At 36.3% G+C, this 17580-nt stretch overlaps 1 protein-coding gene and 1 pseudogene across 3 annotated transcripts; one reads left to right on the forward strand and one right to left on the reverse strand.

Annotated features, from left to right (window-relative positions):
* The first annotated feature begins 361 nt into the window (after positions 1-361).
* Positions 362-448, forward strand: LOC142614320 (U2 spliceosomal RNA; annotated as a pseudogene).
* A 608-nt stretch (positions 449-1056) lies between these two features.
* LOC142614037 (WD repeat-containing protein ATCSA-1) lies at positions 1057-8426 on the reverse strand. 3 transcript variants are annotated; one of them, XM_075786561.1, is made up of 9 exons: positions 8003-8426; positions 6945-7205; positions 6672-6831; positions 5402-5580; positions 4302-4545; positions 2507-2661; positions 2315-2404; positions 1457-1525; positions 1057-1342 (listed from the first exon to the last, which is right to left on the reverse strand). In XM_075786561.1, the coding sequence occupies exons 1-9, from the start codon at positions 8150-8152 to the stop codon at positions 1301-1303; spliced, it is 1350 nt and encodes a 449-aa protein (XP_075642676.1). In that variant the 5' UTR covers positions 8153-8426; the 3' UTR covers positions 1057-1300. The 3 variants fall into 3 exon arrangements, 2 of the variants coding, with proteins under 2 accessions (XP_075642676.1, XP_075642675.1); XM_075786560.1 differs by having other exon boundaries at positions 1454-1525; XR_012840348.1 differs by lacking the exon at positions 1057-1342 and having other exon boundaries at positions 1481-1525; positions 2488-2661.
* Between the last annotated feature and the right edge of the window lie 9154 nt (positions 8427-17580).

Raw genomic sequence — 17580 nt, forward strand, 5'->3', positions numbered from 1 at the left:
AGGAGGAAGCTATCAGCCTGTGAGAGCCAAAGCAGTGGTTATTCAATTGATACAGGAGAAGAAAGATTTGAGTCTTTGAGGCCCGAGTTCCATTCAATGATGCACTCAGTAGATATCTTGTGCCCGTAATTTAGTATTGTTCTAGCATCTTGAATATATTTTAATGAGATATGTAAATTTTGTTTATCTCAATGAATGAGAAAGACTTAGAGAACTCAGCAAAAAAAGAAAAGAAAGAGAAAGACTTAAGAGACTTTGATGTCCATTTATCACTCCCTTTTACATTTTGTTTGTCCACAATAAATTTTTAAGGAGTCATCATCTAATACTTTTGGCTATCAAATAAAAAATTATAAGTTTTATACCTTTCTCGGCCTTTTGGCTAAGATCAAGTGTAGTATCTGTTTGCTCAAAAAAAAAAAATTATAAGTTTTCAATATTACTTTATATAATTTAAACTTATACAAAGAAAAAGTACATATTAGTAAAGCTAAGCTAGAAAATTGTACTCTAAAATATGAGATGGAACTTGGAAGTACATACCTATTAGTTGGGTAAAACTAAGGGCATGTGTAGATACTACTTATTTTGCTAAAATTGAAAACTTATTATTAAAAGCATGTAGTGAAAAAACTAAGAGCTGATTTTTGGAGCAATGAGACCCACTTAAAAGTGCAATGGGACCTACTTTAGGAGCAAAAATAAGCTAAAAAATGAAATAAACTAACTTTTTCTCAAATTCCAAACACAACCTAAAATGATATCTTTTGAGATCAGACACCTGAAATTAACATTCAACAGCAGTTTTATTTTTTTTTTTTTTTTTTTTTTCCTATTGTATATTCTTCCAAAGTGACACCCAATCTTTTCAATTAAAACATCAAGGTAAATTGGATTTCAGTGCTTGGTTGACAAGTCCTGGAATTGTATGATAGAATAGACCTAGAGCTCATTACTGCAACCTATCCCCAAAAGGCTGTTAGCTGTAAACATAACATGCAGGTCCAGACACCCAGCAAAATTAGAAAATAGGATCAACAGCCTCTAATAGAAAGATTTCATTAAAAAAAAAATCTTAAATTCATTATAAAATAAGCACAGAAATCTATGTTACAACAGTGGCAAATCATACTGATAAACCTAAAAACTTATATGATAACAAAAGATAATATGAAAATTAACAATTTGAGTATATACACATGGAACAGACAACAGTGGCTCTTAAGAGGTCATGCTATATATTAGAAAGAGAGATTCAAAAAGTCAAGATCAAAAGCCAGAAATGCATCAGCTGCAAATGTCAATCACTCCAGTTATCCCGATCCTGAGCAGGTCCTTCATCCTGCATGTCCATTCAATCCACATGAGATATCAGGCACATGCCTATTATGGTTACTGCACATATGCAAGATAAATTCAATAAAAGGAGTGAATATATGAATTAAGGGTATACCACCTCATCAGCAATCAACCTGGATGGTGACCATACAAGAATTTGTTTATCATTTCCACCTGTGTATAATTCCTGCAAAATTGGACAAATCAGTCAAACACTTATTGCAGATTATATTAGGCAGAAAAATATCAACCTTCCATATAAAATGTTGCGTGATGGTTAATTTTATTTCTACAAGATCCTTGGCATAAGAATCAATATTTTTCCTTGTAGCTTCTCCATTCTCCAGCTGGAAGTTTAGCCTTCGTTTGGATAGTGCTGAAAATGAGAGAGTCTGCATTTCACTTTATTTTTTTATTTTTTTAGAAGCATGTTTCAGCAACTTCATGCTTTTCCAGTGGGTCCCGTTCACTGTTCACGGGACCCATAAACCTCTTTTTCAACAAAACTTTCATTAAAAATGAGTCTCACGACATTATTCACATATTTAAAAAATATTTTGCTACTTTAGTTTTCAGCAAAATAAACGGTATCCAAGCACCCTCTCTCTCTCTCTCTCTCTCTCTGTGAGAATAAAATTTTACAAGATTGCATTATTACCTGAAACAAAAGTTTTATCCAATTTCACCCTTTTGCCTTTTCCACTCCAAGAAACTCTGAAAATAATTTGGTAGGGCCTGACTTTTACATGCCCTAGTATAACTATAGCTTAAATTATGGGAGAAGCAATATATAACTCCAAGGCAGATAACACAATGAACACAGGTGATTAGTTTTGTTCCACAATGTGGATTTCATAAAAGATATATGTTTCACAGCTCAAATTGGATGACAAATTGACTAAATGACAAGTTCACTGCCTAGTCTGGTTAGCAAGGCACTGATAACAAGAACCTAAGAAAAGGATCATGATTGTACCTGTTCCTGTGAACTAAACCAGCACGAGTTCACATATTCATAGTGTCCACGAAATGTCTGGGATGTATTGCCTGACCATACATCAAATGCCTGTAAAATCAATTAGTCAACTTCAGGTTTGCATAAAACTGTACTAATATCTTCCATTCAAATTAAGTAAAACAGATTAAAACCTATATAGAGGATGATTACTTTCACAGCTGTCATGCATGGAACAAAAACAAGGGCAGAATCCTGAGATGTCGCCAACTGTATTGGCTTGCTTCCTTGCAGGCGCACAGTTTCAAAGTTCACAAGTGTATTGCAACCAGATGCAACATCCCACAACCTTAATCTTGAGTCAGAACCTGAAATCCAAATGCAGAGAGAGAGATTACAATTCCATTTCAGTGTGGTTGGTTTGAGATATATACTAAATAAGAAGGGGTCAGATATAAAGATAAAGAAATGTTTAGCAGAGGAAACAAGAAGCCTTGATTAGTTTCTTCAATGATGACACTGACAATGAAGAAAAAGAGGCTAAGCTCAGAGCCTCAGGCAGGTCCATTTTGTATAGCAATAAAATACATATTAAGGGAAACTATTATTACTTATCCAAAAAAAAAAAAGGGATCAGAGAAACTGCTGAAGGTGAATAACAATAAGAACTGCTTTGGATTCTCATCACAAAGCCATTATACAAGTATCTTTTTACTGTTAATGGTGATTTTTCAAGAAAATGGATGCAACTCTTGCTCACAGATTCACAGTAAGCACATTTTTTATCTACCCAATAAACAAAAAGCAAATAATATTTAAAGCAATATTCATAAAAAAATATAAAGTTTATTCCTTTCAAAATGAAACATGTGTGTGTGTGTGTGTGTTGAGTTCAAGTTATAGAAGGTGTAACTCTAAGCAATGTTACACCATCTAATAACTTTTTACTCGATTCATATATTGAAAATCTCACCGTTAGATTATACGTCTATATGTTTTTAACATGTACGTCAAATTTCGTGTCAATCAGATTTTATTTACAGCTCAATCCATAACCTCATTTTTTATGCATAATTTTAAACTACAAAAACTTGAAATTTAAACATTTGATTGATGACATAGCTATTGATTTTTTATCATCTTGAAATTTTGCAAGCAAAAATGACATTAGAAGAAAATATAATTCTACGGTGGATTTGTCAAAATTTGTATCCAATGAAAAAATATTGAGTGATGTAATATTACTTAGAGTTACACTAAGTGTAACTTGAATCTAACTCTATATAAATATATATTGCTAATTGATAAAAAGTTGGGGAAGGGGTGAGCTGAGGTGTCCATCATTCTGAGGTTTGCAGAACCTGGTATGGGACAACCCACTAACAGGCAACAACAACAGTATACTAATAATTTATCCTAGTTATTATAATTATAAAAAAAATATAATAAAAAAATAAAAAAGGATCTTGCAGTTGATCATTACACACATTGCATGCATGCAATGAACTCCGTAACCAATTTTTTATACCTTCAACATGCTTTGCTTCTCTCTCTCTCTCTCTCTCTCTCTCTCTCTCTATATATATATATATAGATGGGGAAAAAAAATCAACCTGCAGCTTCTGGATCTAGAAGATGCATGCTGTCTTTGGTTGCGTATCAAGCTTCTTGATTTAGACCCAGGGAATATCATCCATAAAACTATCTGAAAGTTGACAGCCAAATAGATCTCTTAGGTGCAACATCAGATACAGCGCACACTTTAGAGCCAATTTTTTGACTGTCTGCATGCTTTGTGTGTGAGTGGGCGAGCAGGTTAGGTGTGTTTGTAAACACACACTGACACTGACATATGCATGCAGTTTTGACCATGCTGCATGGTTGCATCTCCACAAACTTTAATCAACTACCACAAAAATTATCCTGGACAACTTATAAGGACTCTTCATATTAAGCTTATTTTACACATGAATACTTGGTACACAAGTGTTATTTAAACAAAACCAACCTGCACTTAGAAGATACATGCCATCTTCAGTTGCTTTTAACCCAGTAACAGCACCATAATGAGCAGTGGCACGATCCAGACTAGACAACATCCCTGGATGCAATCTCTGTCTCAAAGATCCTTTGGCTGGCATTCTACCAACAGGTGACTGTTTTGTACCATTCCCATTTGCAAGCTTCCTTTGCTGTGCCCGCGGTTTTGCATTCAAATTTTGGCCAGATGATAGGGACTTAGATGTTAAAGCCTGAATGATATTATAAAATAATTTGAGTTATAGCTTATTAAGCAGCTTTTGATTTAATAAGATTATTGCAATTCAAGGCCACAACATGCACGATTATTCACATACTAGACCCATTGATCCAATTCCAGTTATGAAGAATAACTGTAAATATGTAAACCATTAAAATAAGCAAACCCTTATGCCTGCATACCAGCAATGCGAGAAAGAAAATCTGATATCTGCATTTTTTGGCTCTCTCTATACTCTGTAGTTACTCCCCCACCCCACTTTTCTTCTGTGTTCATATCACATTTTAGTTAGAACCTCAGCCTATTTGAAGCCTCAGATCAATTTCATCACCAACAGGGATATAGCTGTGTGCTTTTGTAACTAGTTCCACATATCAGAACTGATTAAAAAGGCAAGGGATAGAAAAATGGAAAGCTATAAAATTATCAAGCAGCATTGAGTTGTTATGCTGCCCTTGGCACATCTAACTTAACCTAATGATAAGCATGTAAGAAATTTTGTTCACTCTTTGGGAGATGGGTTTTGATATAATAAAGTTATTCACAACTATTTCATTATCACACACACACACACACACACGTGTGATTTACAACTATACATATATAAATACATAATTTATTTTTAAAAAATTTCCCAATATCATCTTAAAAAGGGTTCTAAGAAAGTACATCATAAGATTCAATAAAGTGGACAAAAAATACAAAATGAATATATTATAAACTTTACGTGATAATTGGAAACACAGATATGATGAAACTAAAATGTCATTTTAAAGTGGACAGGAGTTTGCAAAGAAAGAATAATAAAGCAAGGATTGTTGTTAGAAGAGAAAGGACATCAAGAAAACCTTATTAGTGGCAGAGTGTTCGGGGATAGTTGGGCGTCTCCCAAGCTGAGAATGGGACTGGTCTAAAACAAGAAAACATCCAGCACGTCTGATGTCCCAAAACCGTATTGCACCATCACATCCCCCAGTAACCAAAACCCACTCACTAGAAGTTGACCACTCCACCGTCATCACACCGTCTACCATAAAAAATGCTATGTTATACTTAAATGCAAGGCAGCTTTCTTCTATGTTATAACTGGAAGCCAAATACAGAATAATACAATTGTAACAGATTATACAACAAATGTATTCCCATAAAAGTAAATATATTTTCTAAATAGAATACCAAAAACAGTGAACTCAAGCTACAGAACAGGAGTCTAATCCTAAGTGAAAATATCATACAAAACGGTAGCAAAATTTGCACTGCAGTAGAGTAAGAAAAATTGTACATAAGATATAGCGATTACTCTCTTTTTTGGGTGGGTGAGCACAATGTAACCCTCCACATTCTAATTTCAGAAGTGCATGTAACCTAAATGTTAATTTTATTGGACTGAGAGATACTTCTTGAGCATATGACCCTCTCTTGACAAGTGGCATTCTAGGTCCCATTTAAGAGTCAATTATCTATGCCATCTGTATCTCTGCCACCCTACCAGCCCAATGTTGTTCTAGGAAGAGGTCAGGACTCGTCCAATGTGAATATTGTTGGGAATCTGCGGATCATTTGCTTATTTATTCCACATATGCTTACAATTTAAGGACCTTTGTGTTTTGTTTGTTTGGTGCCTCTTGGGTGCTGCCCAAGCATGTGGCAGAGCTGTTGGCGTGTTGGAAAGGAGTTTTGGTCATCATCAGGCAGTGGTTATAATTGGGGGGAGGGGGGGGGGGGGGGAGAAGGGCATCCCTCTGTGCTAGTTGTGGACTATTTGAGGATTTTTCAAATGTTTTGAGGGGGAACAACATTCTCTACTGGATCTAAAACAGTTTTGAGAGCTCACCTTATATGAATGGATGGCTGGGATGAATGGTCTTTCGGTTTCCTCATATGTGGAATTTTTACATTTATGTACTTTTTAAAAAAATTCCTAGTCTCCCTCGGTACACTTCCTGTGTACATGGAGAGCATCCTGTAACTTTGGTTGTTCTTAATAAATTTCTTAATACCTATCAAAAAAGAAAATGCAATATGCCTTAAGTGACAGGTATTTGCAAATGAGAACCTCATGGAACACACACATGAATAAAAAAGCATTACAAATATACTTATGAACCACTGACATACCACGGTGACCAGATAGTGTATGAGAGAATGCCCCTGAAGCAATATCACAAAGGCGAACTTGAACATCTTCAGTTCCAGCAGCAATTAGCATGTGAGATGTTGCCAATGAGGACATGGCAGTCCTATAAACCTTTCCAGGCATTTTAAAATTCATCACCACCTATAAAATAACATAAAGGAATTATATAAATCAAAAAAGAGTTCACAAACCAAGCATCAAACATGCGTGCAGGGCCAATGAGCATAAGAAGAAAGATCAAAGAGGATGCCTACCTGTGTGGTATTTGTGTCCCAGACATTTATGTGATGATCATGCGAACCTGTGATGAATAGGCCAGTGTCAACAGGATACCATATGGCCGAGGATATGGCATATTTATGCCCGTGTTCATGTTGCTTGTCAACAACAAATAGGCACTTGTGCTTTGCTATGAGACCCCCACCCTCGTATTCCGTGGCTCGTTGAACATCATAAACAGCCGCTGAAGCATCTGCTGCTCCGGATAACAAATATCGTCCCTCTGTCAAATCAACCTGAATTCATCATTAAAACACGTGGGCCTCTAAAGCTCCTTCAGCAAAACAAAAAAAAAAAAGGCTTTTTCTTCTTGTTGCAAAAAATATGTTATCTATTGTTGAGCTAAAATTCTAATATCTATGAACTTTGCATGAGTGCTCCAATGTTTTTGGCAATGCTTCCTTCCTTTGTTTTATAGATTTTATTGACCATATTTGATTCTAATTCTTTAGAGTGTTACTTTATAAACTAGTACATGTATACTCAGCTTTTCCCTTATTAATTGTTCTTCATATTACTTATAAATAAACAAACGCACACAGGTGTGTGACTATCTTATCCGATAACCAATCTAACGCATAATCTAGGGTTCGATAATATAAACAGCATCAAAAGCAGGTACTCTCTACTCTCCTTACTTTTTCCATCCTCGATCACTACAACAAAGACGAGCACAACTCTAATAACATCAACATTCAATTGATTCCTTGAATAAAATTCAAATTCCATGAACAATTGACACAACGAGTTGAACTAGTTTGATTAAAATCACAACCGGAACTACATATATTCTATACTCGTCCTCAAAAAGGCTAACACATATCACATATATTATCAGATGAAATAATTCGTGAAATCAATTTCCTCTAAACACGAAATTATCATCCTAACTCAAATCAACAGAAAAATTAACCACATATCTTCCCAACAACACAAAATTTTCAGCTGAATTTGATAAATAAAAAAAAGGAGTGAGCAAAGTTGTTGTAGTAAGTAGTAGTAGTAGTAGTAGTAGTGGTGGTGGCGGTGGTACCTGAAGAGAGTTGATGGAGGCTCGGTGAGGAGAGACGATATCTTTGTGATTAGAAATTTGGAGAGTGCGAATTCGATTGGACTTAATGCGAGTAGTGAAGGATTTTGGGCGAAGTATGCCCCTTTCTCTGTCTCCGATCTCCTTCCACATTCTCCAAGCATCCTTCTTCTTCTTCTTCACTCTTTTTTTTTTTTTCTTCTTCTATGCAATTTTTCTCTTTTTCTATTCTAATTCTCTTTTCTCTCTTCTTTTGAAAATTCAACGTTTCTTACCTGTTGTTATTAGTATCTGATTCCTATTTTCTATTATCTCGAATCGGATAAATAAAGAAAGAAACAAAAGTTATGTAATAATTAATTAATTAATTAACAAATGTATCTGATTCAAGCTCGTCCATTTCTTGCTTCAAATTTTTTTTTTTTTGGTCGTGGGGACTAGTGGATGAGGATTAAAGACTATGTACTGGGCTGGGGCCCTATATTTTCAATTTTTTTGCTTCTTTGGGCTCAATCAGGGGTTGCACAAGATGGGCCTTTTTTTTTTGTTCTTGGGTCGGAACAAACTAACCCTTTTGCCTTTTAGGAAAGGAAAAGTAATAAAAAACCATTGTTTTTGTTGTGATCAAAAAGGGTTTGGTCCCTTTAGAGTTTTGAGTTTGAATTTGCTTTTCCTTTTTTCCTTTTTCCCATGTGTTTTAATTGAAAAATGATAGATTTGGTTTTCAATTCAATCTAAGATTCAGCATAAAAAGCTTGAGCGACTATTTTTCTTACGTTGAACTACTACTTTCGAGTGGAGCAAGGTGTTATTTTATGCATCCACTGTATAAAACATCTTTTTCGTATTGTATGATTGGACTTGCGTAATATGAGAGAGATGCTGCATGTAATTAATACAAAAATACTTTTTCCTTGAGTATGGCATCACATCACTTAGTTTAGATACATTGAGACAATTTTAATATATTCCTTTTAGTCCCTTTTTCATTTGACAGACATGGCATTTATCCCAAATTAATAAGAAAAAGCAAGGTTCATGCAAACTGGTGGAGAAATTAAGCATTACAAACTTAAAAGAAGGGTAAACATATTTCCTAGTTTTTTTATTTACTTTTATAAGTCAATAATTAAAGGAGATGGAATTTGAATCCTAGATATCTCCATTAGAAACACCAAATTGAGTTTTTTTTTTCATACAAGATAGAATTTATATTCTAGCTTAATTTAAGTGTATATGTGTGTAAAGCTCCCTCCTAGAAACTTGAACCTCGACCTTTGCCCCCCACATCCCACACTTCACAACCACAACCACAACCACTTATACTTGTGAAGTGACCACCACACCAAATTGAGTTAATTGAATTGTAAGTCTATAAGGCCTCATTTGGTTTAATACATGCACCTATTTTGGTATTTGTTGTATCATTTTAATATTAGATAATTAAAATGAATAAATATGATAACATAAATATGTGAATTAATATGGAAGATAAGGAGTCGATCCAATGTTTAATTCCACATTGAAAATGATAGAGATTCTTTTATTATTTAAAAGTGTGGTAATTAATGGGTTGAAATGCATTGGAACAAACATTGGGCTAGATACATGCCTAGGAGGAAGAGGAGGAGGTTTCATTTAGCGATTAATTTTGAGACTCCCACTACATCAAAATAATGAACCTATTCAATTAGATTAGATTAATTTGGATAATTAATTCTATGAGGCCCATTGAATCTATAAATAGACTTACTCAGACCCGTTCCAAGTTACAAAGATTACAACTATCCTTGTAGTCTATACATAGACTCACTCCAAGCTACAACAATTAGTGTTCTAGCCTATAAATAGACTCACTCATACACTTTCTAAGTTATAACAATTAGTGTTCTTTCTAGTGGAGAGTTGGGCTTCAAGACCTAACAATTACAAGCATTAAGAGTGTTCTTTGTGGTGGAGCTTTGAGCTTCAAGACCTATTCAATTAGATTAATTTAAGTAATCAATTTTGTGAGGCCCATTGAGCCTATAAATAGACTCACTCATACCCATTCAAAGACCTATTCAATCAGATTGATTTTGGTAATCAATTATGTGAGGCCCATTGAGCCTATAAATGAACTCACACAAATTCATTCCAAATTTGGGTAAGCAATTATGTGAGACTCATTAAACCTATAAGTAGACTTATCTGGTGGACCTTTGGGTTTCAACACCTTATGGAGAGCCTGGAGAGGTTGTATCATGGGGAAGAAAGGTAAGTATGAATAATATATTAAAGAGATTTTTCTAGGACAAAGTTTAGTAACAAACTTGGTTATAGTCCAAGGTTAAATCTCCACTTAATATCTTTTTATTAAATGTAAATTTTGACAAATTTATCGTTGGATTACATTTTCTTCTTATATCCTCCATATTTGCAAAATGTCTAAAAGATTAAAGATCAATAACTATGTCATCAATCAAAAGTTTAAATTTCAAATTTTTGCAGTAAATAATTTATAAAAAATTAAGTTCATAAATCGAATAATTAAATCGAATAATATATAAAATTTGATTTGCACGAAAATTTTACATGTGCGTTAAAAATATAAAGAACATGCAATATTGTAAGAACCAGAATTACACTTCAATTCAAGCCCAACAATAGATTTGTTTTTATGAAGAGATGGGAAAGCAATCACAATACAGATATATGCTAAGTGTCTGGCTAAGGAAACAAGTTTCAGTCAAGGAAAAGAGAGTCAATTAATTGTAAAAGCTATCCTCAGTCTTCCCCGAGGATGTGTTCTTATATAAATACTTTTTAGGTTTTCCCCGCTGATACACTATACTCCTTTTTTTTTTTTTTTAGAATTTCTTTCTACTTATATATCTTGTTATTTTGCATCATAGCCTTCCACGTATACGCCTCAGAACTCCCCTTCGGATACTTGTCCCATCAAAGTTCTGCTGAAGGTAGTAGAAGGTATTGGTAGCTGTGAAAACACTGTTTAAAGGTCACATCTCCATTAATGCAGCGGATAAATTTGCTACAGGACATTTAATGCGGAGGTAGTAAGTATGCCTCTACATTTAATTTCTTACAACCCCCTGAAGCCCTCTGAGTGTTACTTTTTCTCCTCAGATGCTCACAAGACATCATGCCTCTTCTCATCATTTACTTGCGTGGGTCACCTTCTCGGACCTAAGGCACTTTACAAATAGTTTGGTGAGGGATATTACGCTCCTCGTCCCTATTGATCCTCAGACACCCCCACGAATACAATAGTTAGATAAAATATGTAATTATGTTAATTTTTTAAGTGAAAGTTATGGCTTTAAGCTATAATCAAACTTTATCATATTTTTTATACGTTACCAAATTTCAGGTTTAGCTAGGAGTTCTAAGTTTTTAACTTCATCCGTAGAGGCTGACCCCTCAAAAAGGCAAAACCATCCAAGCCCACACGCTAAGCCCCGCGACACAGAGGCACATAGATTTGACAAAAACAAGTGTTATCGGATTGACAATGAGACAGGACAGGTTGTGTGATTTTTTATTATATATAAAAAAAAGAAGGTTGTGATTTTTAATTGAGTCTCTTTACTGCTTTACAGAAAATGTCAATGCCAACTTGATGATGGCCATAACAGCGTTGAAGACATAGCCAAGCAAATAGCAATAGCTTTTATTTCTCTAGAAGATGGTTGAGTGCAATGAAGAATCTTCAAGGTAACTCCTGAAGGCTTTTTAAAGCAAGGTGGAAGTTGGAGAAGCTCAACTATATATAGTACCAATACAGGTAAACATTAAAGTGATTAAACATATCAAGGTACTGGTTAATACATGAATGGAGAATAATAAATATTCAAGGTGACAAAAGTGGGATAGGTTCTTACTTTCTTACTAACAAATAAAATAAATTAAAAAAAGAGAGAAAGGAGATTCTATAAAATTGTAATGATTGAATAAGAGATTTAAGGTTCAATTCTCGACTATATATTTTGATTTAATGATAAAAAATAAAATAATTTGAACTTCAAAAATTAAAATTCTAAAAAAGAAGAAGAAAAAAAGAAGAAGGGATTTCATATTTGTGAATGTGGGACTCCTTCAAAGCTGTAAAGTAAAGAGAGGAGTCAGGGAAAAACTAATGTGTCAGAGTTATTGGAGGAAATAATAATATGGTATGCATATAAGGACAACAGAAGAGCTGCAAACCAATTAACCATCGCAATTCACAGCTCGTGCTGCTTCTCAGTCTAGTAAACTAGATCCTATTGAAATACTAGAGAAAGAAAGAGGAATAATTCATTCATCACGTGAGTCGTGAAGAAGAAGAGGAAGAAGAAGATAACAAATTAGATAAAAATAAATTAAATTGTGAGACAAATCTATAATATTTCTAGTTATGGTCGTTCTGGGCAGCTCACCAACTCCTTAATTTAAAGGCTTCAACATCCCTGCTCTGGAATAAATACAAGTCAATAGCAACAGTTTAACTTTTTAATATAAATTGGATTTGACAAAGTTGTATTCAAGGAACCAAAAAAAAAAAAAAGATTTTAAATAATATAATTATGATAAATATATATATATATTTTAAAATTTATGGATTCCAGTTAGCTTAACTGATAAAGTCTCTGATGATTAAATAAGATATCTAAAGTTTAATTTCAGAGCATATTTATCAGAAGCGGATGCCTTAAGTTGAAACTCTATAAAAAAAAATTATGATAATAAACTAGCTTAGCTTATAGATTAAGTTGCAACAATAGACACTTATGTCTAGCGCATACATGTATTGAAATTTTTTTTTTCCTCTTCCCCTTTCCCCCAAAGGTTATGATATGACTAAGATCTGTTAGGCATTGATGTTTCACCAAGTTGAAGAGTTATTAAGATCACACCAAACATAACTAACAAGACTAATTCCCTTCTCAAACTTTTTTCTTTAAAAAAATTAAAAAGGATTCTCTCCTAATTAAAAATCAAACTTTTCACCTCCAATATCTTGTGCCTGGTCCCCCAATAACTCCATTTTCATACAAGACTATTAAGCACTAACAACAATTTTTTTTTTTTTTTGTTGAGAAAGAACATCATGAAATTTCATTAAAGAAAATTTTAGCCGTAATCGGCTGAAAGCCTGAAAGTGTAGAGTGAAGGTGTAGAGGAATATCTTCTATCCACACTAAGAAACCTCTAACATGTCTAGTACAAGAACTCTAAGAAGATTATTAAAAAAAAAAACAGATCCACTAAGAGGGTTTTGTTGGGCCTTTACAAATACAACCCTTGAATTATGAAATGAGTGTCATTTTGGTTGACAGTTTCAATTGAATGATTAGCTTATTAAACTTTGGTTTGTGACAAATCAAGCCTTTTGTTAGTGGATTTAATAACGTTACGTGCATATTATCCTGCCACCTCTAACCTAATGAAGTCGTTTGTTTTTTCCTTAGGGGCCAAGTTAAATGATCTGTAAAAAATTTTAGCATACATATTAAAAATATTATCAAGTTTGTCTTTACATAGCTCAAAACATTATTTTTTTCATCAAGTCAATTTTATAAACTGTGAACAATCTTTTAAAACATAATTGAGATCCTTCAAATATTTCGGATTAAGATTTTTTGTTAAATAAATTAGAGATTAAATGATTAGAATACAGTGATAGTTTTAAAAAGTTAGAAAACATATAAAATCTAATTAAGCATAAATAATTTAAATAATAATTTTTTTTACATGCTTAAAATATAAAAATCAATATAAGCAATAAAATTATGATAAAGTTGGGCAACAAACTTGGTTATAGCATAATGCTACAACTCCACCCAACATCTTTTTATTAATTGGATGTAAATTTTGAAAAATTCACCATTAAATTACATTTTTTATATCTGCATGCTTGCAAAATTTCCTGAAAATCAAAAATTAATTGCTATGTGCATCAATCAAAATTTCAAGTTTTTGTAGTCTAAAATTATGTATAAAAAATAAGTTAGAATGAATAGTAAATAATATTTCATTGATATGAAATTTGACATGTGTGTTAAGAACGTAAAGAACATTCAGTTCAGCGATTACATTTTTAAAATATGTCATCATGTTAATTTAATTAATGGAAGTTGTAGCCTCGGATTACAATTAAGTTTGTAGTCAAATATTGTCTATAAAATTAAAGGAAAACTTTGTTTTTTTGTAGATGGTAAATGCAATAATGAGCTCTACCTCTTAAGCACAAAAATGACAATAGTCTCTTCTTTGCACTGGTTTAGGTATCATAAAGGAAAATTCTAGTAGTTCTAATCGAAACAGGATGAGATTTAGAATATTGATATTCAAAAGTTAGGGGACCTTCCCATTCCCCTCACCAATGTGAGAAAATTGAAGGTTTAATTTGCACTAACATATAGTGTAAAGCATTAATTGTTTAAAATGAAAGTCAAATTACCTACTTTAGTGATATTTATTTGATGTTTGACACTTGTGGGGGGCAAAAAGATCCTGATGGGAACGTGGGCCTTTTGGGCCGTGTTAAGGGAGGCCGACCTGACCCTGGTTTGGAAGTTGTTAGTGCTATGGGTCGGCCCATACGCCGAGGATACGAGGATCCAGCCGAGGGTGAACTTACCCTCGGACGAGCACCTAAGAACTCGGGATTTCATAATAAAGGTTAGGGGATGACACAGTTAAGGCCAATGGATAAAAGGGGTGAACCCTAGAACGTCCCAGAAGCACCGGTGTTGAAGAAATGTCAAAGATAAAGGCTGCTACCTCCACATTAAAGACCCTGCACCTACCACCCTGGCCGCATTTATGGAGAAGTGACACCTGAACAGTGGAAGAGAAACTTCTGGTCACTATTCAAAGGCACTGAGAAAAGAAATATCTAGTTTAAGGGGGAGATGAGGCAACACTTGTACAGAGCATTCAAAAGAGTAGTATTTAAAGAGCAATTTAAGACAGAAAAGGGGACAGAACTTTTTGTAACCTAAAAAGAAAAAAGACAAAGAGAGAGATATAATATAAGAACCTCTCGCTTACGTCCGAGGAAGCCTATTTACAATATTCCTTGTTGTTTCCAAGTGCGCGGTCTTTGGTTTGTCATTTAAGCCCCATCCATTTCTAACCTAGGTTTCAAGCCCACACTCTACAAATCGTATTGTTTAAGACTCGGTGGGCACGAGCCCATAAGCCTGTCTTGGGTCCGTGTGCGGTATGTGCACTTACAATTGGCGCCGTCTGTGGGGATCTAGTCTAGAAGGGGTAGGGATATTATGGCAGGCTTAGGCTCTCACCATGCAGAGTCACAAGGATCACAACCGGAAGATCATTTCGAACGTCTTGAACAACGTAGGGATCGTGAGGGAAGCGTCCATACAGAATACCCAGGGGCTAGCCATACTCATGGAGGGGGTAGCACTACCCACGATGAGGATTCTAAATCCATGCAGAAGGAAATCAATCGTTTGAAGAGGAAGTTACGCCGTGCTAAACGTAAAGTTTCCCCCTCCTCATCTAGTTCTTCCTCAGAGAAGGATAGGGGAGTTGGGTACAGTTCAAGGTCGTGTTCCCCCACCAGCGCAACATCCTCCGGTGAAGAAGACGATCAACCAACACGCAGACGTAAGAAGTTTCGTTCTAGGGGCTTAGGTAACGATACCATGAGTACGGCGTTGCACCAACTCTCTAAATCTCCGTTTTCACGGAGGATTGAGAGGGGGAGGCTTCCTAGAAGGTTCACCCAGCCCACGTTTACCATCTATAATGGCCGGACTGACCCGGTGGAGCACGTGAGTCACTTTAACCAGAGGATGGCAGTGCACTCTCACAACGAGACTTTGATGTGTAAAGTCTTCCCCTCTAGCTTGGGACCTGTGGCTATGAGATGGTTTAACGGTCTCAAATCAGGATCCGTAGGCTCATTTGGGGAGCTAACTAGGGCATTTGCTTCGCGGTTCATTACGTGTAGCGAGTCCTCGGCCATTGGACTCGTTGCTATCCATGGCCATGAAGGAAGGGGAGACAACTGAAAGCATACTCCGACCGAAATCTTGGGAGATGTTCAATGAAATAGACGGCGACTTTGATGAGGTGGCGCTTAATACCTTTAAGGGTGGGCCTCCCTACCTGATCACGACCCGAGAAAGTCTTTGACGAAAAGCCCGTACTGCAGCTGACGCCGTCTTATGGATCGTATCGATGAATATAAGAGGGTAGAGGAAGACCGGCGAGGGGAAAGGAAAGGAGAAGGTTATCCCGGAGAGAAGGGATTTCGGGTCGGACGGATATCACAACAAGCCGAGGAGGGATTACTTCGGACAATCCGGCTGAAGGCACCCAGGGCTATAAATACGTGTGTTCGAGAACCGGTGCATCGGTTATTAGAAAAAGTTCGTAAAGAACCCTTCTTCAGATGGCCGGAGATGGCAGGGGACCTGCTAGAAGAAATCAAAACCTTTTCGTCGGTACCATCGGGATGTGGGCCACACTACCGAGAACGTCGGACCACTGTGGAACCATCTAGGCAGCTCGTCGGTGAGGGAAAGTTAAGCAGCACTTGTGTCGGCCAGGCAGTCGGAATCAAGTTGGTTCAAACAATCAGAGGAACGGTTCATCTCGGCCAGCGGGAACAATTAATGTTATCTTCGCACCTTTGTAGGACCGGCTCGGGTCCCACTAGGGTTATGGCGGTTTCCCATCCGCAGGCCGAGGGACGTGGGTAGCAAAGCCGAAGAGATTAAAGAGCACTTTACCCGTCTTGGGTTTCTCAGGAGGATGGGTAGGGACTATCCAGGCCCCGATGACGATGCTCTTGCTGGTTACCCTCAGGAATAGGGAACTATGATGTGAGGAGGGTGATGATAGACCGGGCGGCGGTGCGGGTATCATGTACCCCGATCTATTTAAAGGGCTAAGATTGGAGTTGGAAGATTTAACCCCTTATGACTCCCCACTTATAAGCTTCGAAGGAAGGGCCGTTATGCCAAAGGGACAAATCCGTTTACCGTTCAATCCTGGCATTGAAACGGTTGAGGTAGATTTCATTGTGGTTGACGCGCGTACTCTCCATATACAGCCATCCTCGCCAGGCCATGGTTACACGCCTTAGGAAGCTCTCTCCTCTACCTTACATGTTAAGGTGAAATTCCCTCGGGGGAGCACGTTGAGGAAATCCTCGGCGGCCGAGGTAGTGGCTGGGCGGTGCATATCCATTGCGGTGCTTCGTCGGTCGAAATTGAGTCATCAACCTTGCCCATCCGGAGTCATAGCAATTAACAGCCCGGAGGCACAGGGCGATGGCGGGAGACGAGGCTATTTGTGAGGAGTTAGAGAAGTTTATAATAACGAGATGATCGGAGGAGAGGTTTTTCCAAATTGGCATACTTTTGCCACACCAAGAGAAGATGGAGTTGTTGGAATTTCTGAAAGATAATTTAGATGTCTTTGCGTGGGACCCCTATGAGGCTCCGGGCGTAGATCCGAACTTTATTTGTCATTGTTTCGCGTCAATCCTGCCATTGTTCCGAGGAGGCAGCCACCTCGGCGATCTTCCCGAGAACATTCGAGGCTGTGAAGGAAGAGGTTCTTAA

Source organism: Castanea sativa, chromosome 10 (genome assembly GCF_040712315.1).
Source record: "Castanea sativa cultivar Marrone di Chiusa Pesio chromosome 10, ASM4071231v1".
NCBI lineage: Eukaryota > Viridiplantae > Streptophyta > Magnoliopsida > Fagales > Fagaceae > Castanea > Castanea sativa.

Coding starts and splice junctions, on each gene's coding strand:
- LOC142614037 (XM_075786560.1), bottom strand. CDS start 8,152: ATGTGGAAGGAGATCGGAGACAGAGAAAGGGGCATACTTCGCCCAAAA. Junction 2,405..2,506: donor CATGCATGACAGCTGTGAAA/GTAATCATCCTC, acceptor TTGATTTTACAG/GCATTTGATGTATGGTCAGG. Junction 1,526..2,314: donor GGTTTAGTTCACAGGAACAG/GTACAATCATGA, acceptor CCAATTTTGCAG/GAATTATACACAGGTGGAAA.